At 37.9% G+C, this 18,476-nt stretch overlaps 3 protein-coding genes across 4 annotated transcripts; 1 reads left to right on the top strand and 2 right to left on the bottom strand.

Annotated features, from left to right (window-relative positions):
• The first annotated feature begins 6,846 nt into the window (after nucleotides 1–6,846).
• Nucleotides 6,847–8,089, top strand: LOC121779685 (glutathione S-transferase F9-like). Its single transcript, XM_042177059.1, has 3 exons — nucleotides 6,847–7,041; nucleotides 7,135–7,183; nucleotides 7,431–8,089. Exons 1-3 carry the CDS (start codon nucleotides 6,898–6,900, stop codon nucleotides 7,883–7,885), a joined length of 648 nt encoding a protein of 215 aa, XP_042032993.1. The 5' UTR covers nucleotides 6,847–6,897; the 3' UTR covers nucleotides 7,886–8,089.
• An 88-nt stretch (nucleotides 8,090–8,177) lies between these two features.
• On the bottom strand, nucleotides 8,178–11,685 carry LOC121779686 (phospholipase D delta-like). The gene is given in 10 exon segments (XM_042177060.1): nucleotides 8,178–8,484; nucleotides 8,578–8,790; nucleotides 8,866–9,039; nucleotides 9,110–9,325; nucleotides 9,327–9,428; nucleotides 9,506–9,574; nucleotides 9,641–9,919; nucleotides 10,021–10,332; nucleotides 10,464–11,048; nucleotides 11,180–11,685. Coding segments are annotated over 10 exon segments (2,580 nt in total). The 5' UTR covers nucleotides 11,516–11,685; the 3' UTR covers nucleotides 8,178–8,190.
• Nucleotides 11,686–11,804: 119 nt separating this feature from the next.
• Nucleotides 11,805–17,597, bottom strand: LOC121779684 (hippocampus abundant transcript 1 protein). 2 transcript variants are annotated; one of them, XM_042177057.1, is made up of 14 exons: nucleotides 17,354–17,597; nucleotides 14,613–14,724; nucleotides 13,847–13,959; nucleotides 13,641–13,763; nucleotides 13,332–13,522; nucleotides 13,174–13,249; nucleotides 12,994–13,080; nucleotides 12,837–12,917; nucleotides 12,727–12,759; nucleotides 12,595–12,648; nucleotides 12,483–12,524; nucleotides 12,323–12,401; nucleotides 12,172–12,242; nucleotides 11,805–12,082 (listed from the first exon to the last, which is right to left on the bottom strand). In XM_042177057.1, the coding sequence occupies exons 1-14, from the start codon at nucleotides 17,516–17,518 to the stop codon at nucleotides 11,987–11,989; spliced, it is 1,323 nt and encodes a 440-aa protein (XP_042032991.1). In that variant the 5' UTR covers nucleotides 17,519–17,597; the 3' UTR covers nucleotides 11,805–11,986. The 2 variants fall into 2 exon arrangements, with proteins under 2 accessions (XP_042032991.1, XP_042032992.1); XM_042177058.1 differs by having other exon boundaries at nucleotides 17,357–17,597.
• Between the last annotated feature and the right edge of the window lie 879 nt (nucleotides 17,598–18,476).

The following is an 18,476-nucleotide window of genomic DNA, read 5'->3' as shown; positions in this document are numbered from 1 at the left end:
TTTTATAGAAGAAAAATGTTAAAAATATATTTTTAATAAGGGCTTGAACCCCTTGTTGGCTCCACTTGGGTCCGCTACAAAAATAATTATAACAATATCTCATACTATTAGTATAAAGAGAAAACTAGAACCATTATATAAATTTCGTGGATCAATCTATTTATTATCAATTAATTTTAGGATGAAAACCTATGAATTTCTATTATGTTATCAGGATGGGTCATCAACTGTATTTTGAGTTTAACTGATTAAGGCCACTTCTATTTTAAAATAGAACTTCGTAGATGCGGAAGAAAACTCTAGATAGGGTGTCATTGCCTATAGGTAAAAAGATTGGTATCCAACCAAAAAAGAAAAGAAAAGAAAAAAGGTAAAGAAAAGGGTTTTGACATTTTCTTTAGGTAAATATCGCAAAGGGAATTAAATACTACCTCCGTCCACAAATAAGTGTCCTAATTTATCTCGGTGCGAGTTTTAAGAAATGTAATCCAAAGTAGGTTGAAAAAGTTAATGAAGTTTGGGTCCTAATTTTATATAATAATTTTATAATAAAATGTAAGTGAGATGAGTTAGTAAAATGTGAAGTATAATACCAAAAGTAATAAAAAATAAATAAGACATTTATTTGTGAACGGAGGAAGTACGTCATATCAAAAGATAGAATCCCATATTTTTCAAATGACTTATAGCATTTTAAATTTGTGAAGTATTAAAAATGACATATTTCATTTATTATCCTGACATTCTTCAACGGATCAAATAAGAGAATTTATTCCAAAACACTATTCAACCACGAGATATAACTCTTTTAGTAAATAATTACATGATCAATTATCCTTTACAAATACCGAAGTCTATAACAATCGATCCCTTGGAATACTGAAGTTTGTAACAATCGATCACTCTTAAAGGTTAATGTCCTCGTTCGTCTTGACTAGTTCCTTTGCAAAGCCACCACATTGAGTTGACAACCAAACGTTCTTCTTGGTCACAACCATGCATGTTAGTCAAGGCTGATTTTGCCACCATTACGAGACGGTGGGCTTTTAAGTGGGAAGTACCAATCTTATAGATCAAACAAGAAGTTCTATCTCAAAAGTCTATTCCTACAATAGTGAATGTCAATTAGGCCTATAACTTCACCAGTTGCCTTTCACTAACGGGGTAGGATATTTAAATTTGTAACACATCCCTTTGCATTTTACATAGTTTTATTGGATTTGAATATTATCTTTGTACTTCTCAATTCCACCTTGGGTTATAGTTATAATGTTTATACCAACGAACATTGCAATTTAATTCTATTCGTTCGTTTATAAAAATGAGTAACTAGGATTCAGATCTTAATTACTCCCTCTTTCAGCAACTAAAGGAAGATTATATCTGAGATTATTATTATTATCACATTGTCACAATAATTAAGTTCATGAAAAATTGACAATATTAATTAACATTTGACCTAATATATCATTTTTTGTAAAACGAGTAGCAAACAAGAATTCAATTCAACTATATATTTGCATCTATTACACCACTCATCTCACACAATAATCTTGACGGCAATAGAAGACATTAATGGATATAATTAGAGCCCGCAAGTCGTGCTCGTGCTGGCTCCTTAATTACATGTGTGTCCGCCCATGGTCGGGATAGGCTAGGTCGGTTTCGCTAATTCTGTGGAGTCTTGCCCGATGCAAAATTTCAACGTAACGGACCTAAACTTCCTAGTCCTACTTGACCCAACACCGAGTCATCCTGTTGGACCAGGCCAGACTTATTTTGTTAGGACCACTCATACATTCACATACTAATTTCACTAAGTGACCTGATGCTTTACTAAATGAGGTGAAACATCTTACTAACCAAGCTGCATTTTCTCATCATAAATGATATCTTAAAAAAGGCTAACAAATTTTAGCATTTGATCAATTTATAAATATACCTTATAGGAGTATTAGTTTAAAATTATAATAAGACCTCCACAACTCTTATTTATTGCAAGTTGCAACTACTTCGAGATATGCAAATCTGAAAATAAGAAATGCTTCAAAGAGATTCTACAACATACGACTTGTATTGTATAATACGAATAAGAAAAAGATTAATCTAATCCATCACATAAATCAAATTAATTATAGCATATGGATTTACAGCAAAACATGAAAAACACTCAATAATAATCCATAATATTAGCTAAAATTAAGGCAAAGCTCATAAAGAATATTGTGTTAGTGTATACATGAAACCAACACAAAGATATTGGCACGGCTCAATCAGACTTCAGCTGTAGGAGTTTGTCTGAGTGAACCGAGCCAACATCAGCGTGATTGTTTCAACATTTTCTCGCCGCAAAACCCTAGCTAGGAAGAAGAAGAAGAAGAAGAGAATGAGAATGGGTATATAAAGAAGAGAAATGTAAATGTAAATGTGATGTAGTGAGTGCATTTAAAATAAGAGAGTAGCGAACCCCAAAAGAAAGAGGACCATGGCCATTAATGGCAACAGATGACCCATAAATACATAATATTCCTCTTTCTCTCTCTCTCTCTTCAAATTGTAATCAATTTTGGAGGAATCTCTTTCCCCCATAACTCTTCTTTTCTTCTAAAATTTGTACAGTATATTTATTTCTATATGCATGCGATCTCATCATCTAATAATGATATTACAAGTATATATATCTAGTTTGTTTTGTCATTATATTATTGCTTACTACTTACAGTACCCAACTCAATCAAGTCATGCCTAAATCAACTTTCTCTTTAATTTGTTCTGAGCTGGATATTTGAGATTAAATACCAACTTATATGCCACAGTGTGTTAGCACTATAATTTATTGCAATTCGTCTTTTCGTGGTAAATTTAGGGATATATTTGATCAAGGACGATATTGATTCCAACCCATAAGAGACAAAACTCACAAGAAGGGAAGTGAATCAATTTTGTTGGACAAACTAAAATGAAAAAAATGAGACAATTGTTTGGAGATGGGGGAGTATATCTCTTTATTGTGGAGAAATAAATCATCAGTTGTGTGTGTGAGTAGACCTAGTTGTTAGAATGGTTAATCATGTGTTAAGGGTTCGAGTCCATAATGACACGACCTTCAAAATATCTTTTCATTTTTCTATAATAAAATCATGAGTTTAGAATGTATAACTATTCTTTCGCGAGACAAAATAATATGTATGTTTAATCGTATATTTATTCTTTCATCGAATTGGCAATGCATGTATTTATCGAGAATTCACAACTGCAGGATTCTGTTGATTGTGGAAAATAAACTACTACTCCCTTCCTCCCTCCCATAAAAATAAGGACATTTGGGATAAAACAGAAATTAATGCATAATTAGTAAAGTAAGAAAGAAGATGAGAATGATAGTTAAAATAATTTTAGTGGATAATGAGACCGACATTATTATTAGTATTTAATGGTGGGCTGTAGTGATATAAGTTGTAAATAAATTGATGTATATGAATAATGAGTTGGGGAGAACTTTCCATAATGAGCTATTTTTATGGGACACACAGAAAAGAAAAAGTCATTATTTTTATGGGACAAAGTGAGCCCTGTAATACCTAATATGTAAGTTCTCTAACTTATGTATTTAAATGATCAAGGTGCATTAATTATGCATCTAGATCTATTTCTTGTAAGTAATTTTCGTTGCATATTACTCCCTTCGTCTGCCAATAAGATTCCCATTTTGACTTGGTTCGGGTTTTAAGAAATGTAATACAAAGTGAGTGAAAAAAGTTATTAGACGTCGAATCATACTTTTATATAGTAGTTTTAATAAATTGCGAGCGAAATAAAATTAGTGGAATATTGGATCCGTACTAAAAATAGTAAAAAGAAAAATGGGGTAGTTATTTACGGACGGACGAAAATGACAAATTGGAACGATTAATGGCTAACTAAGGGAGTATTAATTAATGGTAGAAATTCTTAACAATGATTTGTAATTCATTTTGCATCTTATTGAAATGTGAATTTAGTTTATAATCAAATTTTTTAATTGGGGTTTAGGAATTGAAATTAGACTTCAATTCTTCGAATATTGGTCCGAGCAGGACATGATTGTTACGTAAATTCGAAAAATTCGGATTGGAAGTAAAAATGGAGAATTGAAATTTGCAATTGGATTTCAATTGTGTTTGAAATTAAAGTTGAGAGGAAGAATTGTTTTGGAAACAAATTCAGTTGCCTGCATCTTTACAACATGTGGTTTGATGTACACGGATCACAGACCATAGTTGGGCTTCTCTTTCTTGTTCAAAATTAATTGATTTGTTTTTGGGCTTTGTCCTATTTGCAAACTTCCCCTTCAAAAAATAAAACAGTCTTATATTTTTATATTCACCCTTATATTAAAATTAATTACTATATATTTTTTCATATTTCCATTTACTCCCAGTTTATATTTATCGTACTTTTATTTTCTCTCTCTTCTATTTTATTAACATTTTCTCTTTCTCTTTTCCACTTTAACCATATTTTCTCTTTTTTTACTCATTTTATCTATATTTCTCTCATACTTTACAAAATTTGCATTAAAATCCATGTTATCCACCAATGAAACTAATGTATTTTTAATATAACTTTAAAATAAACAATACGAGAAATAATTATCTTTGGCTAACTTATATTGACTCCGTGAACTAAGAGGGAAATTTGTTTTTTTGCTCTCTGCTAATTGTCTGGTGAACAATTACAAACATCACCACAATTTTGACAATTTCCTTAGATAGGAATAGTCAACTATGACAATTAAATCGGAATGGTCCAATTTGTTACGTGGTGGTGAGCAATTACAACTAGCACAATACAACAATTATGACAATTATCTTTAAATAGGAAAACTCCATTCGACATCGTCAAATGATGTGTTCTTTGGTATCAAAATTATACTGCAACGCATCTTGCAATGAAATGACATGAAAATAAATACACTAATGTGAAATCTTTATTTCATTCACAAATTACTAAGAGCACCCACAGTTGGGCGAACGAAAGGCCGGTCGATGCCTCGTGCGCGCCATCGTTCGCCACTGTGGTGCGCGGACGATGCCCTATGCATCGTCCGCGCCCTAGATACGCGGACGATAGGACATCGTCTGCGCCATCGTCCGTCCACTGTGGACGACACGTTTTTGTTTTTTTTTTTAAATTCGAAAAATTTATTTATATAAATACCCTCGTACCCCACCTTCATCTGTAACCTTTCCATTTACTTTTCCACTCTCAAATTACACTATAAAATGGATTCCGGTGAATACCAAAGTCCGAATAGTCCGATGTTTGGGGGTGGTGCACGTTGGCCGGGTACACAACCTGACGAATATCGCCCGTTCGACTCCAACACGCAGTACGATCCGAATTCAGTACGGATTCGTACGGTCTGTCTGACATGGAACCGTCTCCAACTCGCCCCGCCGCCGCCAAAAAGAAGCGGAACCGGCACCGGGCGTACAAGTTGCCACCTTCGGAAACGAATGAAGAGTACGCCCCCGGGAGGACGAACTACCAACCGGATGAAACCCTCGTCTTGGCGAGATGTTGGGTGGATATGTTGGAGGACCTGGTATTCGCGAACAACCAAAAGCAGCTTGCGTACTGGGAGTTCATCGTCGAGCGCTACAATGAGGCGGAGCCGCCGAGCGCGTACAAGCGCCAAAGGGAGCAGCTCCGCAAGCACTGGGATCAGATGAAGAAGCAAGTCAGCCTGTTCTCGGCGGAGTACGAGAAGTGCTCGAGGGAGCAGGGAAGCGGCGAGAGCTTGAGCGATGTGCGCGATAGAGCGCTGTTGTCGTACCAGTCAATGTACGACGACTTCAAGCATTTCAACATCTGGGCGCTCTTGAAGGACAAGCAGAAGTTCCAGGGCGGGATTCTGGCATCGGCTGCGCCAAAGAGGACGAGGACCATCGAAGCCGGTGCTTACACAAGCAGCGAAAGCGGCGCATATCCGGTGAACCTCAACCGGGCGATGTACGAGGAGGAGGAGAGTTCCGGCACACCGGTGTCTTCCCGACGTCCCATTGGCGTCAAGGCTGCGAAGAACAAGGGGAAGGCGAAGGCGACATCCTCCTCGCAAGCCACGGCCGCCCCCATCGCCGATCCCTACCCCAACCCCGACCCCGACCCCGGTGGCACTTGCCTAAGCGGAGTTGGCTGCGGCCGCCAACCGGAAGACGTTGTTGGACACGCACAACGTCCTCATGCAATGTCAGGACCCGGCTAAAGCCGAATACCTCTAGGGGATGATCGATGAGCTGCGCCGTAAGTTGGGACTTTTGTAGAGTAGTCAACTTTTTTTTTCATTTCTAACTCGTGTAAAACTTTTTTTTAATCAATGTAGGATTTGCCGTTTTTAATTAATCGTGGTATTTTTTAATTATTTTGCATTGACATATTTGAAAATATTAAATTAATTGACAAAACAATAGTAAAACCTATAGGACGGTCTTTAGGGCGGCTTATAGGGCGCCCCACTGCAGGTAGAAGGGTAAGAGGATAAAATGCTGACGTGATGGTGCATAGGGCGGATTTTAGGACGTCCCACTGGATAAAATGCTCTGACTACTGTATTTTATTAAAATCTTTGTAAATTTTGTGAAAGAAATGATAAAGGATATTGGAGCTCGATATATTTGATCAGATTTTTGAGATTAGACAGATGATTGAAACAGACACTCAGAATTTTTTTTAAAATTTTCTTTTGTAGCAACAAACTTTTTAATTCAATTTTCTCTTATTTTTTCTTGTATAAAACATTTTTTTCCTTTTAATTTATTAATTAAATCCTTGAGTGAAACCTCTATAAAATCCCATCGACTGTCTCTATTGTATTCACCGCAAAAAGAGCAAAAAAAAAAAAGAAAGGGAGCAAAAATGGTGGTGAAGGTGTACGGACCAGACTACGCTTGTCCGAAGAGAGTAATCCTTTGTTTGATCGAGAAAGAGATCGATTACGAGACTGTCGACGTTGACCTCTTAAAAGGGGAGCACTTGTCTCCTCAGTATCTCAAGCTGCAGGTTTCTCTCTCTCTCTCTCTCTCTCTCTCTCTCTCTTCTGTAATTAGATGGAATTTTGGATAACTTAATTTTTTTAAATTTTAAATCTTGCAGCCTTTTGGAGTTCTTCCTGTTATTGAGGACGGAGACTACATATTATATGGTAAAACTCATTTTCCACTCATTTGATTGCGCTCTTCTACTTCACATATGTGTGTGTGTATATAAACTAGAATTCATATTGATGTTATCCTAATTTTAGAAACTAGAATTTATTTTGAGGGGATTTTGAAATTAGAAATTAATTTAATCTGAAGTCTTGACCTTGAGTATTGATTCTTATTGATCATGTGTAGTTCTTGGCTAAATTGAATCAATTTAAAGGGCAATGATACTAAAGTTGTGTGCAGAATCAAGGGCTATCATCAGGTACTATGCAGAGAAATATAGGTCTCAAGGTAGTGAGCTATTAGGTAAAACAATAGAAGAGAGAGGCCTAATAGAGCAGTGGCTAGATGTCGAGGCGCACAACTTCCAGCCACCGCTCTATGACCTCGTATATCAACTCTTGATTAACCCGAAAACTGGCGTAGCATCTGATCCAAAACGCATCCAAGAAGACGAGGAGAAACTTGCAAAGACTTTAGATGTGTATGAAAAGAGGCTGTCAGTGAGCAAATACTTGGCGAGCGACACCTTTAGCCTGGCGGACCTCAGCCACATCCCCTTCAGTAACTACTTGGTGACCACTCTCAAAAAAGGGTACTTGATAAGGGACAGGAAGAATGTGAGCAGATGGTGGGATGATATTAGCAGCAGGCCATCTTGGAAGAAGGTGCTTGAGCTCCATCCACCGGTATTTTAGTTCTTCTGTTATAAAATGTGTCACATCCTATCTTATACATAAACAGCGCTAGCAGTGAAGCCGGGGATGGGAAGGTAGTGTGAAATAAGTGAGACGTATTTGTGTCTTTTTCTTGATTGATGGAACAAGTGTGTGTTGTCTTGAGCCAGTGTTGCAATGTTGTTGTGATGAATAAATATCCTTTTTAGGACCTTTTTCGTTTTAGTTTCTGTTTCTTCAGATCATGTTGGAAAAAAACTTGATATTGCTAAACATACAATATAATTAGAGAGAAATAAACAAAACTGGAAGAAGTTGTAGCTAGTCTAGGTAGTCAAAGCATCAGGCAGATTAGTTGGAGCCCCTAACACCTTACCACCAACGTCGGGAAAGGATTCGAATCCTGGCAGATAATTGACCTTCCCATCAGCATCGATCTCCACTGGATATTTGAGGAGATGACCTTGCAAGGCCGTGAACTTGTCAGCTGTGAATCTCTTCCAGTTCTCTTGTGCAACGGCGTTAACATAGTTGACACACTCCAACTCGTTGGCGTCCTTGTAGCAAGGATGGATCTGCCCCAAATGCTCCGCCCACAGTGACATTCTGTACCCATACACCTACACATATGCTTGTGATTAGTACATATACACACAGACATAGACATAATGTAGTGAAGGATGCGATGAGAGAGAGAGAGAGGTGCATGAGACCTGCCCGCGTGGATGGTACTGTTTCTTGGCCCAGGTGTGATGGGGTTGGTAGGCTCCCATGGCGATCTCTGTGTCTCTGGAACCGGCCATAGAGCGTTGGTTGATGTTGGCTGAACCGATTATAACATATTCATCGTCCACTATCATTCCCTTGGCATGCACGTATATCATAAACCGACCTGATTTTACCTTCCCCGTGCTCGTGCTTGCTTCCTGCACCCAACATTTCTGTTAATTTCAACCCTATCATTCCACATCTATGGCAAGAAGAATTTCAGCGGTTACTACATTTGGATGTGATGAGGCAGTGGCATGGCTACTCCCATTCGATGATTTATTCCGATACTCTTCGCGGTTGCCCAGACAATAGAAATTGAGATAGTCGGTTGGATGCGCATTCTTGAGATTAGCTGACTTGATTTCTTTAACGATTAGTTCGTACATCATTTGCATCATCTGCGCCTACATCATCAAATTTTGTGACATTATTACTATTTTTCGTGGACGAAGGAAATGAATGGATAAAATCTACCTGCCAGTAAAGGATTTCTTGAACAGCAGCAGAACTAGGCACACCCTCTGGCCACATTGGAATAACAACATACACTCTGAACTTCTCCTTGGCCCTTATTTTACTTACTATTTTCAATGCCAGTTCCATTGGGATTAGATTGTCAGCCCCTTCCATAAACAAAAATATATTAGTAATATACATAAATTCATTCACTTTTATATAGTACTACTATTTTTGTGTTCTCAATGTAAATGAAGTGTTGTGCAGATCTGATTGCTTGGATATAAGCCATTTGAATGCTTTTATCTATCACCACATTTTTAGCACAAACCAGATTCTGAAGAATCAAACTCCCATCATTCAGACATTAATCGGACTGAAAACAACAAAACTTGTTCAAGATTCAGAATTTACTTGCTTTTCTGCTGCATACACACTCTTCGGAAATCCCTTGAGTGATCCTGAATCTATGGACCGGAAAATCTGTTCAAATCAGAAGCAGTTTAATTTGGCAAATCAAAAAAGAAAAGATTGAAGTTGAGTAGCTACCTGAACATGCCAGTTATCAGGATCGTTCTCCTCGTAAACCCACAACAAAGGATGATCGTTTGGGACGTTCGTGGAAGGACTATTGATCCACGAGATTTTGTCGATCTTGATCAAAGCATCGTGCCAACGTGAAAATCTCATGAGCTTCTGACCGATCTTGTTCCATTTAGTGGCTTTCTTCCATCGCTGCTCAAAATTGGTGAGAATGTCGTAAGCAGCGGGACCTTCTATCTTGCAGTGTAGATCGTGCCACGGCTGTCTTGGACCCTTAGTTCCTTGCTATCAAATATGTAAACACAAATGCAGGCTACTGGTGAGACTGCTGCAGCTATAGGTTGAGACAGAATGTCAAGAGAGAGAGAGAGAGAGAGGGAGCTAACACCGAATGTAGGATTATGATAGTCGCCATGGAACACGGTTTTGAGATCACGATAGAGTCGGTGCTCAGGTGTGTCATAGCGGCCGTCGCAGAGGTCCAGACCCCCGATGAATGTAGTGATTTTCCGGTTGTTTCCGTGGTGTTGAGTGTCCACAATCACACATTTCTGATGGTGAGTGTAAATTGTTCCCACAACCTGCTGTTTGAAAATGCTAAGCTTATTGCTGCCGTAACGAGGAGCGAGCACGCAGGTGACAGACGAGTGCTTAAAAAACTTGCGAGTTTCTTCGTCATAAGTTTCCATTACTCCTGTCTGCGCCAGAAACGAGACAGTTAGGGGCAGTTTGATAGGGAAGATAGATAAAAACACACAGTTTAGATCAGATAACTCAATGATAAAGAAGTTATCTATTCTACCAAAGAGCAGGATTGATGAATACATACAGTATTGATGAAGAACTTGCTATGGGAAGTCTTATCATCCCAAACCAAGAGCAACACCCTCACCCCTTCCTGTGACTTATACTTGAGGAGCTCCCCTAGTGTGAGTTCGCCGCCGCGGGGGAGCGGCCGCGACGCCTCCCTCACGAGCCTCACCTTGTGGTATATCGACCACCCCACAATATACGCAATGTGGTGCGCCTCCATGATGGCGTGGCATATGTCCTCCCAGCACTTTTCGTGCTCGAACTGCCGCCCGCCCTCCACCTCGATCTCCGGGAGCATCCCGTCTGGCACGTGCGCGTCCTGATACAGCGTCACCTTCCCCCCGTGCCGCTGCGGGAAGTAGCTCTCCCGCAGCCCGTTATCCTCCGTCACGCCGTGCTGGTACTCGGGGTTCGAGCTGCACGGTGTGAACGTGATCTGCAGCCACATGGCCGTCTCCGGCTTGTACGGCCGCCCTTGGGGCCCAATCAATGAGATCCACTCGTCGATGGTCTCCCCCGACGCAATACGCCTCGCCTCCACCTTCGCTACCCCGATCCTGTCCGCGCCGAACATGTCGTTGTCCTTCACCTCGAACTCGATCTGCATGAAATTACTTCCTTTTTTTAGAAATGTGTCACTCACCCCTTAACATGCTTTATCAATGCGGGACAAGAAGGGGTTTCAATACATTTTCTGTTTTGATCAAGAATTGGGAAAAAGGAATTAATTACCTGTGAGACAGGGTGTGCCAGAGGGATCTTGAAATGCTCGTCCCAGACGGGGTTCTGGGAGTTGGATATGACACGGGTGCGTGCGACGCGGGCGCCAGCAAGGCAGACGGTGACATAGGGGTCGCTGGTGATGATCTTGCTGTGCTGCATGAGGCGACGGCGGTGGCGGTGGCGGTGTGTGGTCAGGGGCTTCTGGACGGACTTGAACGCGGTGAGGAAGCAGCGGAGGCGCTCGACCAGGAGGTCCATGTTGGGAAGGCACCGCGCTTCGATGATCTTCAAGTCAAGGTCGCCATGAAGGTAGATTGTCTCGTTTCCAGGGGTTTCTTCCCCCATTTTCTCTGACTGCGCCGTGGCGGAGAATGGTGGTGGTTCCGTCGTGTCTCCGCCCCCGCCGACCGGAATTTTCTACGCAGGAGAAGCTGGTCGCTTTTTTGTTTGGTGTCTGGTCTGCCTTTATATTTGGATACGTGTGTGGTCTTGTTTATACACAAATTAATTTATTTTTTTTGTCTAATCATCGTTGGTTTACCTATATAAGGTGTTATAAAATCAGAAAATTTTTCATTGGTTAAAACTTAAATTCTCTATGCATATGAATCTTTAAAGAAAGATGATAAAAAAAGGACCAGAAAAAAATATATTTTCCCATATGATGTTTGATAACATAATACATTCATGAGAACTATTTTCATACATTTCTATTTTCTATATTTCCAATATCTTCCTCTCCTTCAACATACCTAGATTCTGATCACTATAAGCAGGATAAGTACTAATGAATACCAAGACACAATCGCGTGCGGCTCAAACTAAAGGGTCCGTGGTGCTGGAGCTGCAAATATCGCTCTTGGAAGGTGTCGGGGGCGGCCTTATCGTTGTGCTATGCACGAACGCAATCATCTACCAAAAACACAGATAAATTAAACAATAAGTATTACTATGACCTTAGTGATGTAGATTATCAAATATTTTTGAGGAGAGTTGCTTACAGCAACTAAGCCGGAGCACATAATGCTGAATCCAGGGAAGTGGAATGGCGCGTTGTCTGATAAAAACAGAGCTAATGCCAAAAGGAAAAGATGTTAGATTCAGAATTATTTGTCATTTTTGTGTATTCAGCAATAGTTTCTGTGTGGTTACCTGTTAGAGGGCTGAAAGCAAGTGGCGAGACGATGTTGGCGAAGGAGCCGATCCCTGTTATGCAGCCTTGAACCTTCCCCTGACATAGATCAACACACCAACATATATTAGTATTTTGTTACAGACCTGAAATGCGATCAAAATAGTCCTTGACAGTCACCTGTTCGTTCGGTCCAGTTTGTTTGGATGCGATACTACGTAGCTGTAACGAAGCTACAGCTGTAAGAACTTTCACAAATCAAGAAAATTCATAACCAAATCAAGAAACTTACACATGGAAGAGCAAAGCTAGCCAGAAGTGACAACGTTGCTGCAGCATAAGGTACCTGCATAATTCCAAAGACATAGGTTATCGCACTGCCAAACAATGTAACAAAGGAGAAACGAGCAGGTGAAGAACGTACCCAAGGTGCCCACGCGACACTGTAGAGTACAATCTGTATAATGGATGTATAACATAGTTAGACAAGTATGAGTAACATGTATCTCTTCAATATCAGTTTATTATTCTTACATGAGCGCAGGCGAAAAACAGTCCAACCGAGAGCATCCTTTCTTCTCCCATGAGTGGAGTTAGTGCAGGCATTATGATGAGCTGAAATATATTCAAATGTAAGTGATCAGTCTTTACTAGTATTGAACAGTGATGATGATATAGGGAATATTGTTACCTGTGATACTACTCCTGCAATTCCGGCTATAATCATAAGATCGGCGAATTGATCTTTGTTGAAGTGGAACTGAGCCTTCAAAAAGTACTGCATGAATATAGGAATGATCTCACATTATTCTTTGATATGTCTTAAGATTTTGCTAAGTTGAAAGATGTGAAGATTTGTTTTGCAACTTACTGTCAATGAAGAAAAGAGGCCAACATCTGCAACTGTGATGAAGAATGCAACTGCAGCTGCTTTGGAAAATGTTGGGCTGCAAATACACAAACAAAGATAAGAATATTTAGAAAAGAAAAGAATAGAAAACAGTCTTAGCCAATTGAAAATGTTGGTACCTAGTCTTCAACAAGGAAATGGATTCATTGAGAGATGGAAGAGTCTTGAAAAGGTTCCATTTTTTGGAGGGAGATTTCTCGAGAAGGCATTCGGTTTCTGAGCTCTTGCAAGAAGCGACGTTGCTGGCGACGGACTCCTGAAGAAAGACTCTCATGTACACCAATGCGACGATGGACATCGCAGCAGCCACCTATGCATGAAAAGCCTCTAGTTTGTCAGTGTATGGTTTCCATGCTATTGTACGAGAACGTGAGTTGAATTGACGCACTAAAAGGTCAAAAAAAAACAAGAAGGGAAGGAGATGTTACTTGGAAAACGGCTGAAGTGGAGAGAAATCGAGTGGATAAGTTTCCAAGGACAAAGGAGGAAGAAGCGAAGCCGGACATGATGCCGAAAACTGCAGCCCTTCTGCTCTCTGAAACATTATCGGCCTGCAACAACAGCATTGAATTTAAAAGAATTTGAAATTAGGAGAGATTGTGATGAAGAGAAGGAAGAAGGTTTGATATATTACCACATAAGCAAGAGCAAGAAAATGGACACTGCCTTCAGTAGCCATTGAAAACAGAGTTTTCAGCACATAATAAGCATAGAAGTAATATCTTGTCCTGCCATATGCCAGAATCACTGTCCACATATGTCACATTTGTTAATATATAGCTTCATTTTTTTATTGATAAATGAATAGAAATTTAAAGGCCGCGTTAAAACAAAAAAATGGAAGTTATTCGAAAAGATGATGGGCTTAATATTTGAAATCATTTGGTATGAGTTGGAACCTTATGTTATTGGACTTGTTGGTTATGGGTTTTCATTCAATTAGTCAGGCCCATTAAGTAGTTACAAGTGACAATCAGATGAAAATTGTAAGGAAATAAATAAAATTAAAAAGGTTGTGATGCAGATGCAACACCATAAACACTACACTTCCTAGCACAAAAGATGAATGGGTTGAAAAGCTTTAAGCACTATTGCAATTTTCTTTACTTTTTTTTGCTTTATTGGGTGCTTTATTCCTTCTTCTTTTCTTAATTAAACTTTTATATAGTTCTATCATGTGTAAATTCCTAGTTTTAACTTTCTCTTCTTTACAGTTAATATTCCTTCAAAAGAAAACCCACACTTATTGCTCTCGTGTCTAATTAATTCACTATCAATCCATTCCCAATCTCACACAAACTAACTACTCCCATTAAATATTTTGAAAAGAAAACATCTTAATTAATCAAAAGAAAATACTATGATGGAGAAATTTAGTAGTAATTGAGAAGATGGCTTACAAAGAGGAAAAATGGAGAGAGTAATGGGGAGTGTGAGCATCACTTTTCTTCCATAAATGTCGGAGAGATTCCCAACCAAAGGCATTGTCATGAGTGATCCCAGTCCAGTTACCTGCACCACTTACATTACATGTCATTATTATTTCAATTCAATAAAGTATCTAACATACTAGTGTTAAAAAAAATTCTACTTCTACTCAGCACATAGAGTAATTTACCTGGAATTTTGGTACTAAATATGCACACAAATACATAATCTTCCATTTCAACAATCATATAATAGTGGAATTAGGGCATATCTCTATGCATGCTGCCATGCAAGTGGATTACAACAAAATAGTGTGTTGGTGACTTGTTCTTCTATCTTTTCATTTCATTTATCCCAATATCTACTCCACTAACTATCTTTCCCACTATGGAGAAATTAACGGTTTTTGTTGAGTTGAGTTCGAATGTGTTTATGAATTTACAATATATAAGCTGTTTTTTAAATTCTTAAGTTCAAGGATAAAATTTCAACACATTTGAGAAGTGCAAATACAACCTTTTTAAAACTAAAAAAATCAATATGGCTCGTTGATATTTGTGTGATTTACAAATGTTGAAGTTTATAATATATAGCTCTCACTAAAACAATTTTATACATCCATCCCTGTCTATATATTTAAAAATGATGAATAGTACTTTCTCTATTCTCCATTAATTGACACTGATGAGATAAAAAAAGGTGAAAGCTTTCTAACTTAAAAATAAAATAAAAATAATAGTACTAATAAGATATGACGTGGTAATTGAAGTTAGAGATGGGAAAATATACCGAAATACCGCACTTACCGTACTGAAAAAATACCGAAAATACCGAATTTTTGGTATACCGTACTTTTCGGCACGGTATCATACCGTACCGACAGTTTTAGGTAAGGTAAAGGTATGCATTTTGTATATACCGCGTTATACCGCAATTACGGTATATACCGCAAATTTATGGTATATACCGCAAATTTATGGTATATACCGCATATTTGCGGCATATACCGTAAATTTACGGTATATACCACATATTCCGCATATTGCGGTATACCAAAATCACGGTACGGTATACCGAAATGTCGGTAAGGTAACGATATCTAAATTTTGGTATACTGACTTTTCGGTAAGGTAACGATATCTAAATTTTGGTATACCGACTTTTCGGTATACCGGTATGCGGTATACCGAAAAAAGCGATACGGTAAATGTAAGGTTTTTGGTCATACCGCACTTTTCAGTACGGTATGCGGTATGGCAATTTCGGCACGACATACCATACCGTTCCAACCCTAATTGAAGTACCACGTTACATGAGATTAGGGGAGAGAAGAGGAATCAGAGAGATAGTGCTCTTAATCTAGGACAGAATTTGAGTGGACATAAAGTAATAAATCTGGGTTTCCACCTTGTGTGTCTTGCATGCCAAGGTATGTGTGTTAATTTTTTATTAGTTTCTCACTCCAAAATCCACTACTAATTGTTAGCAAATGTAAACCATTTCATGATGCAAAGTTGAATGAAAAGAAAACGTACACCCACGAATTTTTTAGATCGTTTTACATAACTATTTGTAATGTAATTACTCTAAATCTTATACTCCTACAAAAGTTGTCCATATTGAAATATTAATTGTGCCATATCAATGCATATAATTTGTACCAATAAAAAATAATACTATTTTCATACATCTTGCTAGCTATTTAGTTACCACAAAAAGGACTCGTAGCCTAAAAGTTTCAAAAGGGTTAAAGATTAAAATCCAAACCTCCAAGCAACGTTTCTTTCAACTAACTCCTTTGTTGTTGGAGTGTAATTTCAGACTTAATAAATGTATACACTTTTTCTACACAAGAACTTTATAAAGTTCATTAAATATGAAAACTGAAAGCAAGAAGAGGAAACAATATGGTATACTTTTTCGGAGGAATCAAGATTTCTATATTTATTTGAACGAAAACAAATCCTAATTTTATTATAATATTTTTAATAAATAAGAAAGTAAATCGTCATTTCCATCTTGACTCATGTTTCCTTCCCTTAGCAGTAAACTCATGTATCTAAATAGTACTAGTATGAGAAAGTGGCAATTTAATATTTACACACTAACCATTTTCTTCACCATAATCATTAACTGATTTAACTAATTGTTGATAAAGGGTAATATAATATTGTTACGAAGCTTCTTTGTTTTCCCAAACTTCTACTAATGAAAGAACACAAAAGGAAATTATTATCGTCCACATTTATTTTCCGGCTAACGAAGACATGTGTTAAAAAGGTAAAAAGAATCTAAATTAAAATTAATATATTACTAACTCTATTATCTTTCACTTCCAAAGGTTGTTTATTTTATATTTCGAATCTTATGCTTTACTTATACTCACTCGTATACATGATTATTCGATACTAATTATATATTAATAATAGTGAAACATAAGATGTAATGAAAACATACTCAAATAACCTTTTTCATTCAATATGAAAACGTTGCTTCAACTTAAAAAGAATATCTATTTGGGTTAGCATTTGTAGAAAAGGACGGCTTAGCTTTACTGAAAATCCGGATTGAATTCAGTAATTTTTTACATAAATAATAATAATTCAAGAAATTCACATACCACGGCTGATTTTGTTTAGTTTGACAAATAATTACGAATGTATTCGTCAAAACAAATTAATAATATTATAATATCGAAGATACGAATACGTACCACCTGGTGAGCTCCGGTGAGATATATGGCCAAGGAGCATTCGTCTTCTCCGGGGCAAAGCGCCGCCATGGTGACGTCTGTGATGGCCGGAGCCACCATGAAGTTTGCAAAGCAGTGGAGGAACACCGTCATGAAGAGGTGGCTCAGCCCAAAGACCTTCTCCATTGTGTGTTTGTGAGAGAGAGAGAGAGAGAGAAGGGAGAAATTGAAGTGAAGAAGTTGTGAGATCTCTAAATTTTAAGCTTGCAAAGGTGTGTATATATATATATATGCATAGTGTGCATAACAATCCCTTTATTACATTGCTTCATAAAGAAGCTAATGTCTTGTAGTAGTAATTAATTTGTGCATGCATTAGCCCCGGAGAAAAATTAATGGAAACGCTAATAGTACGAAATAGATAAAAAAGGAGATTGAAGAATAAATGTTATTCCACTTACCAACATAAATTTAACAAAATGCACTTCCTCTATCCCATTAAAATAGGTATTAGTCCATAAAGATAGTACTGTACTACATGGAGTATTTATTTATGAAAACTTTTCCACAAACAAACCATACTAAGTAACGTAGGCCCACCATCCAATAATACTGTTTCAATTACTTTTTCATCTTCTCTTTTACTTTACTAATTATATATTAAAATTTGTGCAGTTCCCAAAGTGTCCATTTCTGTAAGACGATGGAAGTAGTTAATTATTTTAGATTTTGAGAAGAAAATGTCCTTTAATCTATTTTTCTTATTTCTCTCTTCAACATTATCTTATTATCTCATGAGAAGGTTGTTGGCAATTGAAACATAAAATGAACATAAAAAATATCTCACATCGGTGTACACAAAGAGCTTAATCCACTATATAAGTCTCATGGGCCTCTCCTCCTATCACCAATTGGTTTTAGGATGGAACCCATGGATTTCTATCATGGTATCAGAGCGGGTCACCGATTGTGGGCTAAAATTGACTGACCCAGCAGTATATCTGGGCTGAAACCGAAAAAAATGACTGACCCAGCAGTATAACTGGGCTGAAAATTTGGGCCAGTGGTCCAACCGATCGAAAAAAATTGGGCCGATTGTCCAGTCGATCATAAAAAATTCCAACCCCTCCAAGATTCAGCTTGA

Source organism: Salvia splendens, chromosome 19 (genome assembly GCF_004379255.2).
Source record: "Salvia splendens isolate huo1 chromosome 19, SspV2, whole genome shotgun sequence".
NCBI classification, from domain to species: Eukaryota; Viridiplantae; Streptophyta; class Magnoliopsida; order Lamiales; family Lamiaceae; genus Salvia; species Salvia splendens.
This window is presented reverse-complemented; position numbering and strand designations above follow the sequence as displayed.

Excerpts from the sequence above, each read along its gene's own strand:
- LOC121779685 (XM_042177059.1), top strand. The coding sequence starts at position 6,898 with ATGGTGGTGAAGGTGTACGGACCAGACTACGCTTGTCCGAAGAGAGTA. Across the intron at positions 7,042-7,134 it reads CTCAGTATCTCAAGCTGCAG|CCTTTTGGAGTTCTTCCTGT; the intron begins GTTTCTCTCTCT and ends TAAATCTTGCAG. Across the intron at positions 7,184-7,430 it reads CGGAGACTACATATTATATG|AATCAAGGGCTATCATCAGG; the intron begins GTAAAACTCATT and ends AGTTGTGTGCAG.
- LOC121779684 (XM_042177057.1), bottom strand. The coding sequence starts at position 17,518 with ATGGAGAAGGTCTTTGGGCTGAGCCACCTCTTCATGACGGTGTTCCTC. Across the intron at positions 13,764-13,846 it reads TTCTTGCTCTTGCTTATGTG|GCCGATAATGTTTCAGAGAG; the intron begins GTAATATATCAA and ends CTGTTGTTGCAG. Across the intron at positions 13,523-13,640 it reads CCACTTCAGCCGTTTTCCAA|GTGGCTGCTGCGATGTCCAT; the intron begins GTAACATCTCCT and ends TTTCATGCATAG.